The sequence below is a fragment of the Hyperolius riggenbachi genome, chromosome 12, assembly GCF_040937935.1.
Source record: "Hyperolius riggenbachi isolate aHypRig1 chromosome 12, aHypRig1.pri, whole genome shotgun sequence".
Taxonomy (NCBI): Eukaryota; Metazoa; Chordata; class Amphibia; order Anura; family Hyperoliidae; genus Hyperolius; species Hyperolius riggenbachi.
Genome location: NC_090657.1, coordinates 172980487 through 172992869, shown reverse-complemented (window position 1 = coordinate 172992869; position 12383 = coordinate 172980487). Strand labels below are relative to the sequence as shown.

At 48.5% G+C, this 12383-nt stretch overlaps 2 protein-coding genes across 2 annotated transcripts in view; both read left to right on the top strand.

Annotated features, from left to right (window-relative positions):
- Window positions 1-12383, top strand: part of LOC137541586 (sterile alpha motif domain-containing protein 10-like) — a 358765-nt gene that overhangs the window by 139810 nt on the left and 206572 nt on the right. The gene's annotated exons all lie outside the window — the stretch shown is intronic.
- LOC137541926 (protein kinase C theta type-like) overlaps window positions 533-12383 on the top strand; it is a 17694-nt gene continuing 5843 nt past the window's right edge. The window contains exon 1 of the mRNA XM_068263493.1: window positions 533-629. Coding sequence (XP_068119594.1) covers window positions 533-629 — 97 coding nt within the window. The remainder of the gene's footprint in view (window positions 630-12383) is intronic.

Genomic DNA, 12383 nt, shown 5'->3' with positions numbered 1-12383 from the left:
ATCACACGTACAATGTTAAAGTTAAAAAGTGCACTTATCACACTGAGGAGCACATCCCCACGTCCTCTGGATGTTGCATCCGTCCAATGCTTCTCCTCACTATGGCCAGTAGCGGGGGAACCGATCGGTTTCTAGCAGCGGCGGATCAGGGAACACGGAGACGCTAATGGCAGCTGCCTTGCGCCTGTTGCGTCATGACGCGTTTCGGCGTTCCACGCCTTCGTCAGATGACGCAACGGCGCAAGGGACGCGAATTTGTATGCGTCTGGTTGCCCAGCAACAGCCGCCTTACCATACGGCAGCCCTGCTGGGTCACAAAATATATAAACAAAAGGATGCGCGCGCACCACCGGCGCCCTCACAGCCATGCCCATACATTACACGTCAATCTATATTAGTACAGGAAAGGGGCCAATTCATAAAATAAATTCATCGGGGCCAATAGAGACATTTCATAAAACAGTCTAAAAATTATGTAAATTTAAAAACATTTTTTCCCCACTTATACATATATCCATAAAACGATATACGCATGTCGTATACGGAAGAAATATCCAGGAGGCAGCGGGGAGCTTACCCCAATGGTTCTTCTCCACAGCTCATAAATCACAACTCTCCATATGACATTGGTCAATACACATACATATCTCCCCAATACATGTATACATATATATATATATATACACATATATATATATAAAAATCTGTGCAAAAAATGTACAAAAAACGATCCCTAGGCTTATTCCTGCCCATATGGAGATCAATTTTATACAAATGGTCCAACATCATGAACTTTAATAAAAGGGTTAAAAATACTAAATACTTCAAAAGAATATACTGTCAACAGTGCACTAATCCCTTCATAGAGTCCCATACACATCCATACTCATTCGTGAAATTATAAAAACCTCACGAAGATGGGGACAAAGGACTAAGTCTTTAAGAATAGCAAAAAATAATGAATCATTCATTAGTGCCCCTCCCAGGACCATGGTATGGGTGCTCGAACCGGAGCTAGGCCAAAGGGCTAAACTTTGCCCCTACCTCTAATCCAGACGAGTTTACCTTGTTTAAGGATCTGCACAGGTTTGTGCGCACTCTCACCCTAAAAAGGTTCTTTACGATCAAAAGCAAAAAGGATACACTTCCTGATCAGATAGATGGAGGTTTGGAAGGGTTTGATTCCCCGGCAGAGTCCGGTCCTGCGCATGGTCGAGAGTTGTGCGACTTCGGCGATGCGCAGGTCATGCAGGATTTGGAATCCCTTTGGCAAGAGTCGGGGGGGTTCGAGTCCAATGATTTGGACGATGAAAGTTGGCTACAATTTCTGCCAAACGATGAGATAAAAAATACCCCGTTCAGGCCCAAATCCATATTTTATCCGGTACATAGTAGAGGGCAGTATATAAATGCCTTCTACAAGACTGTACTGGAACAATTAAGGGAAATCTGCACCAACAAGAACCGGCCAAAAGAATATAATCTGAGTATACAGGAGAGGGAGGCCCTGAAAAACCTGTCTGATGACAAAGAGATCGTCATCAGGCAGGCAGATAAGGGAGGGGGGATTGTGTTGTTAAACTTCACAGATTATAAGGATGAGGGGTTGAGGTTGTTGGGTGATACACTCACATACACCAAATTAACAAAGGATCCCACTGAGGAGTTTAAGGGGAAGCTTTTTGAGATCACCACTGATGCCCATAAAAAAGGGCTAATAAGTGGTGAAGAGAAAAGGTTTTTGGAACCTGCATACCCACAAACTCCATATTTCTATACAATACCAAAAGTACACAAAAACAGTGAGAAGCCACCTGGGAGACCTATAGTGGCTGGGATGGGTGGTTTACTTGAGAATGTTTCCACTTATATTGACTATTTTTTGCAGCCATGTGTGGTCAGCACGGAGGCATACACGAGGGACTCCCAGCATGTGCTTGACTTGCTTTCTGGGTACAGGTGGGAGAATGGCTATTGCTGGGCGTCTCTCGATGTGGCCTCTTTATATACATGTATCCCTCATGAGAGGGGTTTGGAGGCAGCCAGATTTTTCCTTGGGGTATATCAAGACCTTGCGCCCGATCAAATTAATTTCATTATAGATCTATTAAGGTTTGCACTATCACATAATTTCTTTTCATTTATGAACTCCATCTACTTACAGACCTGTGGCACGTCTATGGGGGCAGGATTCGCGCCCAGTTTTGCCAATTTATACATGGCCTTCTGGGAGAAAATGTTCATTTGGGGGGAAAATCCTTTTAAGAAACATGTGGTGTTTTATACGAGGTTTATCGATGATGTATTGATAATATGGGATGGCAAGGAAGAGGAATTCAATTGTTTTGTAGAATATTGTAACAATAACACTTTTAATCTAGCTTTTACACATGTATTTGATAAGGAAAGTATTGTATTTTTGGATCTTACGTTAATGGCTGATCTTTCTAACAATAGCATACAGTCCAAAACACACTTCAAGCCAACGGCAGGAAATTCCTACCTGCATGTATCTAGTTGTCATCTTCCCAGATGGATCCAGAATATACCTAAAAGTCAATTTTGTCGATTAAGGAGAAATTGCTCTTTAAATAAGGATTATGATGAACAGGGCAAGGTTTTGGCAAATAAATTTGTGGAGAAGGGTTATGAGGAACAGTTTATCTCTAGAGTCAAGGATGAGTTTAGAGGTAAGGATAAGGGTAACAATTATAAAAGAAAGGAAAAATTCAAGTCAGCCTATAACAACAGTATGAGAGGAGGCAATAAAGGAGGTCCTACATTTGTTACCACCTTTAATAGTAGGGCCATGAAAATTAAAAACATTGTAAAGAAAAATTGGCCTATAGTTCTGCAGGACCCTTGGTTGAAGAATGAGCTGCCCACTTGTCCTGACGTAATTTTCAAGAAAGCTAGGTCGATCAAAAATAAGCTTGCGCCCAGTAACATTCAAAACCCACCAATTGAGAGACCAACTTTCTTTCCTCAGTTGGCCGGTAACTTTAAATGCAATAAAAAACGATGTGGCTGCTGTAAATACATTCAGCATCGGGTCTCAGAAGTTGTAGATGGGAATGGAGAGGTTGTGAAGGTAAAGGACTTCATTAATTGTAGTTCTGCCTTTGTGGTTTATCTGCTCACTTGTGGATGTCCAAATAAAAGCTATGTAGGCAGAACCACAAGGCCCCTACGACAAAGATTGGGGGAACATAGGAGGAAAATAGAGGAGGGCTGTATCAAACACACAGTTCCTAAGCATTTTCAGGAAGCCCATGAGGGTAGGGTTGATAGTCTGAGGATAATGGGAGTAGAATTGATCTCAAGGGACCTCAATAGGGGGGCGAGATATAAGAGATTATGCGAACGAGAATCCTTCTGGATCTTTAGATTTAACTCCCTAGCCCCAGTAGGACTGAATGAAGGGCTGGAAGTGGCCACTTACATTTAATAACTCCACTCACCAATTAGCCCGGACCCCCTTTCCCTCTTTTCCCCTTTCCCCCCCCCCCTCTCCCCTCCCCCTTTTTCTTACCCCCTTCTTTCCCCCCCCCCCTTTTTCCTTAACCCCTCCCCCCTTTCCCCCCCCCTTTTTTCTTTTTCTTTTCCTTTCCCCCCCCCCCTTTCCCCCCCCCTCCCTTTTCTCACTCCCCCCTCCTACCTTTCCTCCCCATACCTCCCCCCCTTTCCTCCCCCCCCCCCCCCCCCCTGTTCCTCTCCTATCCTCCAAATGGCCTAGCTCCGGTTCGAGCACCCATACCATGGTCCTGGGAGGGGCACTAATGAATGATTCATTATTATTTTTTGCTATTCTTAAAGACTTAGTCCTTTGTCCCCATCTTCGTGAGGTTTTTATAATTTCACGAATGAGTATGGATGTGTATGGGACTCTATGAAGGGATTAGTGCACTGTTGACAGTATATTCTTTTGAAGTATTTAGTATTTTTAACCCTTTTATTAAAGTTCATGATGTTGGACCATTTGTATAAAATTGATCTCCATATGGGCAGGAATAAGCCTAGGGATCGTTTTTTGTACATTTTTTGCACAGATTTTTATATATATATATGTGTATATATATATATATATATGTATACATGTATTGGGGAGATATGTATGTGTATTGACCAATGTCATATGGAGAGTTGTGATTTATGAGCTGTGGAGAAGAACCATTGGGGTAAGCTCCCCGCTGCCTCCTGGATATTTCTTCCGTATACGACATGCGTATATCGTTTTATGGATATATGTATAAGTGGGGAAAAAATGTTTTTAAATTTACATAATTTTTAGACTGTTTTATGAAATGTCTCTATTGGCCCCGATGAATTTATTTTATGAATTGGCCCCTTTCCTGTACTAATATAGATTGACGTGTCATGTATGGGCATGGCTGTGAGGGCGCCGGTGGTGCGCGCGCATCCTTTTGTTTATATATTTTGTGACCCAGCAGGGCTGCCGTATGGTAAGGCGGCTGTTGCTGGGCAACCAGACGCATACAAATTCGCGTCCCTTGCGCCGTTGCGTCATCTGACGAAGGCGTGGAACGCCGAAACGCGTCATGACGCAACAGGCGCAAGGCAGCTGCCATTAGCGTCTCCGTGTTCCCTGATCCGCCGCTGCTAGAAACCGATCGGTTCCCCCGCTACTGGCCATAGTGAGGAGAAGCATTGGACGGATGCAACATCCAGAGGACGTGGGGATGTTCTCCTCAGTGTGATAAGTGCACTTTTTAACTTTAACATTGTACGTGTGATTTTACTTGCTTATAGGAAGCATATTAAAAAGGTAATGCACCAGAGAGCTCTTCTTTTGTCCTCCCCTTTTTTCACTGTTTTTTACAGCCCCTTACTGGTTCCCAAGTAAGATAGGAGCTGCACTCTGGGGAAGCCTGTCGTTTCTTTGTGAGGAGAGTTCTGGATTGGAGCGCATTGGATTTTTTTGCTTAAATGCGGGAAATGTCTGTTTTCTTTGCACAGGTAACATGCTTTTTGCCGCCATGCAATCATAAATGTAATACAGATAAGAGGTTCCAGGAAAAGGGACCGGTAACGCTAACCCAGCAGCAGCACACGTGATGGAACAGGAGGAGGGCGGCGCAGGAGGAGAAGGCCACGTTTTGAGACACAACAACCCAGGCCTTGCATGAGGACAAGAAGCGTGCGGATAGCATGCATTTTGCCGCCATGCAGTCATAAATGTAATACAGATAAGAGGTTCCAGGAAAAGGGACCGGCAACGCTAACCCAGCAGCAGCACACGTGATGGAACAGGAGGAGGGCGGCGCAGGAGGAGAAGGCCACGCTTTGAGACACAACAACCCAGGCCTTGCATGAGGACAAGAAGCGTGCGGATAGCATGCATTTTGCCGCCATGCAGTCATAAATGTAATACAGATAAGAAGTTCCAGGAAAAGGGACCGGTAACGCTAACCCAGCAGCAGCACACGTGATGGAACAGGAGGAGGCGCAGGAGGAGAAGACCACGCTTTGAGACACAACAACCCAGGCCTTGCATGATGACAAGAAGCGTGCGGATAGCATGCATTTTGCCGCCATGCAGTCATAAATGTAATACAGATAAGAGGTTCCAGGAAAAGGGACCGGTAACGCTAACCCAGCAGCAGCACACGTGATGGAACAGGAGGAGGCGCAGGAGGAGAAGGCCACGCTTTGAGACACAACAACCCAGGCCTTGCATGAGGACAAGAAGCGTGCGGATAGCATGCATTTTGCCGCCATGCAGTCATAAATGTAATACAGATAAGAGGTTCCATAAAAAGGGACCGGCAACGCTAACCCAGCAGCAGCACACGTGATGGAACAGGAGGAGGGCGGCGCAGGAGGAGAAGGCCACGCTTTGAGACACAACAACCCAGGCCTTGCATGAGGACAAGAAGCGTGCGGATAGCATGCATTTTGCCGCCATGCAGTCATAAATGTAATACAGATAAGAGGTTCCAGGAAAAGGGACCGGTAACGCTAACCCAGCAGCAGCACACGTGATGGAACAGGAGGAGGCGCAGGAGGAGAAGGCCACGCTTTGAGACACAACAACCCAGGCCTTGCATGAGGACAAGAAGCGTGCGGATAGCATGCATTTTGAAGCCATGCAGTCATAAATGTAATACAGATAAGATGTTCCAGGAAAAGGGACCGGTAACGCTAAGCCAGCAGCAGCACACGTGATGGAACAGGAGGAGGCGCAGGAAGAGAAGGCCACGCTTTGAGACACAACAACCCAGGCCTTGCATGAGGACAAGAAGCGTGCGGATAGCAATTTGCATTTTGTCGGCATGCAGTCATAAATGTAATACAGATGAAAGGTTCAATAAACAGGGACCGGAAACGCTAACCCATCACAGATGTTCATTGTTCATGTTACTTGGTTGGGGTCCGGGAGTGTTGCGTAGTCGTTTCCAATCCAGGATTGATTCGTTTTTATTTGAGTCAGACGGTCTGCATTTTCTGTGGAGAGGCGGATATGCCGATCTGTGACGATGCCTCCGGCAGCACTGAAACAGCGTTCCGACATAACGCTGGCTGCCGGGCAAGCCAGCACCTCTATTGCGTACATTGCCAGTTCGTGCCAGGTGTCTAGCTTCGATACCCAATAGTTGAAGGGTGCAGATGGATTGTTCAACACAGCTACGCCATCTGACATGTAGTCCTTGACCATCTTCTCCAGGCGATCGGTGTTGGAGGTGGATCTGCACGCTTGCTGTTCTGTGGGCTGCTGCATGGGTGTCAGAAAATTTTCCCACTCCAAGGACACTACCGATACCATTCCCTTTTGGGCACTAGCTGCGGCTTGTGTTGTTTGCTGCCCTCCTGGTCGTCCTGGGTTTGCGGAAGTCAGTCTGTCGGCGTACAACTGGCTAGAGGAGGGGGAGGATGTCAATCTCCTCTCTAAAGTCTCCACAAGGGCCTGCTGGTATTCTTCCATTTTGACCTGTCTGACTCTTTCTTCAAGCAGTTTTGGAACATTGTGTTTGTACCGTGGATCCAGAAGGGTATAAACCCAGTAATTGGTGTTGTCCAGAATGCGCACAATGCGTGGGTCGCGTTCAATGCAGTCTAGCATGAATTGAGCCATGTGTGCCAGAGTCCTGCCAGAATCCTCATCATCCTCTTGTGAGCGTTGTGATAGTTGTTGTGATGCATCATAGTCGTCACCTTCTTCCTGGTCTGCTTCTGCTGACCATTCGCGCTGAATTGTGGAAGTCCAACGTGCACCGCTCTGGCCCTCGTCAGTGGTGGCATGACATTCCTGCTCCAACTCCAGCTGTTCCTCCTCCTCTTCTTCGTCATAGCTGCTGGGGCCAGCGTTTCCTGAGGCGGATGGCCTGATGTTGGTATCATCACGCTGATCGTTTTCTCCTTCAGATTCCCCCAGTTGCATCATGACAGCTGTTTCCTTGATTTTGAACATTGACTTCTTCAGTAAAGACAGCAGTGGTATGGTAATGCTGACTGAAGAGTTGTCACTGCTCACAAGCAATGTGGATTGCTCAAAATTTTGGAGGACTTGGCAGAGGTCCAACATGTTGGCCCAATCGGATCCACAGAAGCTTGGCAGCTGTCCGGATGCGCCTCGGTACTGCGCCGTCATGTACTGGACCACTGCACTCTTCTGCTCGCAAAAGCGGGCTAGCATGTGCAGCGTAGAATTCCAGCGCGTAGGGACATCACACAGAAAGCGATGGTGGGGGAGATTGAAGCGCTCCTGCATCTTGGCGAGTGCCCCCGAAGCAGTACTGGAATTTCTACAATGTTTGGCCACTCGTCGCACCTTCAACAGAAGATCGGCCACGCCTGGGTATGTCCTCAGGAACCGCTGAACTACTAGGTCCATCACGTGCGCCAGGCAAGGGATGTGTGTCAGCTTAGCCAACCTTAAAGCGCGAATGAGATTACTCCCATTATCACACACAACCATGCCCGGTTTCAGGTCCAGCGGTGCCAGCCACAAATCTGTCTGTTCCTTTATTCCCCTCCAAATTTCCTCCCCTGTGTGCTGCTTATCCCCAAGGCAGATCAGCTTCAGCAACGCTTGCTGACGCATGCCAACAGCTGTGCTGCACTGCTTCCACGATGCTACTGCTGCTGGGTTAGCGTTTCCGGATGGGATACAGCTTTGAGATGCGTTGGAGGAGAAGGAGTCAGAGAGGTAGGTGCTGCTGTTGTTATCCAGTGGGAGGGACGGCGGTGCAGCTGTTTGCGGCGTGGGCAACACCCGCGCCGTAGCAGGTGAGGAATCGCTGCCAGGCTCCACAAGGTTCACCCAGTGCGCGGTAAGGGAGATGTATCGACCCTGGCCGAACGCACTCGTCCAGGTGTCAGTGGTGAGGTGAACCTTGCAGGCAACGGCATTCTTCAAGCTTCGGGTTATTTTGCTGACCACGTGCTCATGCAACTCAGGCACTGCAGAGCGCGCAAAGTGGTAGCGGCTGGGAACCACGTAACGTGGGATGGCCACTGACATCATGCCCTTGAAGCTGTTTGTCTCCACCACTCGATATGGCAGCATTTCGCAGGCCAGAAGCTTGGCTATGCTGGCTGTTAGTGCCACGGCCCGGGGGTCATTTGCTGGCAATTTCCTCTTGCGCTCAAGACAACTGAACCGTAGGGCTGCACACTGAACGGCTGTTGGTTGTTGTGTTTGATGACTGGGAGACCTCAAGAGCACTATTCCGGAAAGTGACAGTGTCAGCATCGTCTGATGTTTGTGAATGTTGTTGTGAACCACGCAATGGCTGGGCTACTGCTGCTGCTGAGGAGGGTCTGGTGGTGAGTCTGGTGACCCCAAGGGAGGCAGTGTTGCTGGTACCCTGTCCTGACGCCCACATAGTGGGATGTTTGGATACCATGTGGCGGGTCATGCTGGTGGTGGAGAGGTTGTTAATATGTTTCACCCTGCTCAGGCGGGTCTTGCACACTTTGCAAATCACCATGGTACCATCCTCACTGCAGTCTTCAAAGAAAGGCCAGACTTTGGAGCACCTGCCTTGCTGGCGATTTCTGTTTGCGCCTCTTTTGCGTCTCACTTGAATTTCCACGCTTGTGGTGCCTGAAATTTCGTGCCGCCTACCTTGTGGCACAAGGCGAACTCGTGCAGCAGGGGGTTCTTCAACAGACTCATCTGTGCTGCTACGACGGCGATGTTCTCCTTCACATACAAAATCTGGGTCTCTGTCAACATTGTCCATACCCTCCTCCTCTTCCATCTCCTCAAACTCGTCATATGTGATTGTGGGCCGCCGCCGTGGAGTAGAGCTCCCCAGAACAACCTCTGCGCAGCACACTCCAACGTCGTCTTCCAGATCTTCTCGGCCGACCTCCTGCAATTGAAACCCCTCCTGCCCAACTTGCTCTGGGATTTGGGTTTCAAAGTCCTCGGACTCGCCTTGCATTTCAGTGCGCGGTGCATTTCCCACAGTCAATGGTTGTGAATCCGGGCACAACATTTCTGGCTGTTCCATTGACCTTTGAAAGATGGAAGTTTGTTGGGCTGGGAATAGCTCCTGCGAATACCCCATTGTGTCCTGAGGAAATTCTTCGGACTGGTTATTTGGCAGTTGTGTGCGTGGTGTCGCTGCCGGTTGTGTCAGCTATGTGCCCACTGGCTCCTTGTAACTGGCTGAGGACTCAGACCTCGTGCGTGATGTGCTGGTGCTGCTTAACCCACTGCTGGACGCTTGAGAGGTCATCCAATTAATTATCTGGTCCTGTTCTTTTGGATTTGTGAGGGTTGATTTCCTGGACAACATGGGCGGTAACTATTGAGTGGGTTTTCTTTGGTGCTCCACTGTGGCCTGTACGTGAACCGTCAGGGGAAACACCTCTTCCCTTGCCCCTCCCTCTTTCACAGGATTTCTTCTTCATTTCACTTATCCTTAAAGTACACGCTGACTGGCAGCAGTACAGTGGCAGTACAGAAATGCTATACAGTGGCGGGTGAGCGGTGTACTACTGTTCCCAGCAGAGACACAGAGTGGCAGTAAACACAATGCTATACAGTGGTGGGTGAGTGGTGTACTACTATTCCCAGCAGCGACACAGAGCACAATGCTATACAGTGGTGGGTGAGCGGTGTACTACTGTTCCCAGCAGAGACACAGAGTGGCAGTAAACACAATGCTATATAGTGTGGGTGAGCGCTGTACTACTGTTCCCAGCAGCGACACAGAGCACAATGCTATACAGTGGTGGGTGACCGATGTACTACTGTTCCCAGCAGAGACACAGAGTGGCAGTAAACACAATGCTATATAGTGTGGGTGAGCGGTGTACTACTGTTCCCAGCAGCGACACAGAGCACAATGCTATACAGTGGTGGGTGAGCGGTGTACTACTGTTCCCAGCAGAGACACAGAGTGGCAGTAAACACAATGCTATATAGTGTGGGTGAGCGGTGTACTACTGTTCCCAGCAGCGACACAGAGCACAATGCTATACAGTGGTGGGTGAGCGGTGTACTACTGTTCCCAGCAGAGACACAGAGTGGCAGTAAACACAATGCTATATAGTGTGGGTGAGCGGTGTACTACTGTTCCCAGAAGCGACACAGAGCACAATGCTATACAGTGGTGGGTGAGCGGTGTACTACTGTTCCCAGCAGAGACACAGAGTGGCAGTAAACACAATGCTATATAGTGTGGGTGAGCGGTGTACTACTGTTCCCAGCAGCAACACAGAGCACAATGCTATACAGTGGTGGGTGAGCGGTGTACTACTATTCCCAGCAGCGACACAGAGCACAATGCTATACAGGGTGAGCGGTGTACTACTGTTCCCAGCAGAGACACAAAGTGGCAGTAAACACAATTCTATATAGTGTGGGTGAACGGTGTACTACTATTCCCAGCAGCGACACAGAGCACAATGCTATACAGTGGTGGGTTAGCGGTGTGCTACTGTTCCCAGCAGAGACACAGAGTGGCTGTAAACACAATGCTATATAGTGTGGGTGAGCGGTGTACTACTGTTCCCAGCAGCGACACAGAGCACAATGCTATACAGTGGTGGGTGAGCGGTGTACTACTGTTCCCAGCAGAGACACAGAGTGGCAGTAAACACAATGCTATATAGTGTGGGTGAGCGGTGTACTACTGTTCCCAGAAGCGACGCAGAGCACAATGCTATACAGTGGTGGGTGAGCGGTGTACTACTGTTCCCAGCAGAGACACAGAGTGGCAGTAAACACAATGCTATATAGTGTGGGTGAGCGGTGTACTACTGTTCCCAGCAGCGACACAGAGCACAATGCTATACAGTGGTGGGTGAGCGGTGTACTACTATTCCCAGCAGCGACACAGAGCACAATGCTATACAGGGTGAGCGGTGTACTACTGTTCCCAGCAGAGACACAGAGTGGCAGTAAACACAATTCTATATAGTGTGGGTGAGCGGTGTACTACTATTCCCAGCAGCGACACAGAGCACAATGCTATACAGTGGTGGGTTAGCGGTGTACTACTGTTCCCAGCAGAGACACAGAGTGGCAGTAAACACAATGCTATATAGTGTGGGTGAGCGGTGTACTACTGTTCCCAGCAGCGACACAGAGCACAATGCTATACAGTGGTGGGTGAGCGGTGTACTACTATTCCCAGCAGCGACACAGAGCACAATGCTATACAGGGTGAGCGGTGTACTACTGTTCCCAGCAGAGACACAGAGAGGCAGTAAACACAATGCTATATAGTGTGGGTGAGCGGTGTACTACTATTCCCAGCAGCGACACAGAGCACAATGCTATACAGGGTGAGCGGTGTACTACTGTTCCCAGCAGAGACACAGAGTGGCAGTAAACACAATGCTATATAGTGTGGATGAGTGGTGTACTACTGTTCCCAGCAGCGACACAGAGCACAATGCTATACAGGGTGAGCGGTGTACTACTGTTCCCAGCAGACACACAGAGTGGCAGTAAACACAATGCTATATAGTGTGGGTGAGCGGTGTACTACTATTCCCAGCAGCGACAGAGCACAATGCTATACAGGGTGAGCGGTGTACTACTGTTCCCAGCAGACACACAGAGTGGCAGTAAACACAATGCTATATAGTGTGGGTGAGCGGTGTACTACTATTCCCAGCAGCGACAGAGCACAATGCTATACAGGGTGAGCGGTGTACTACTGTTCCCAGCAGACACACAGAGTGGCAGTAAACACAATGCTATATAGTGTGGGTGAGCGGTGTACTACTATTCCCAGCAGCGACACAGAGCACAATGCTATACAGGGTGAGCGGTGTACTACTGTTCCCAGCAGAGACACAGAGTGGCAGTAAACACAATGCTATATAGTGTGGGTGAGCGGTGTACTACTGTTCCCAGCAGCGACACAATGACTGGGGGGACCCTGGCTAGCCTGGCTGGA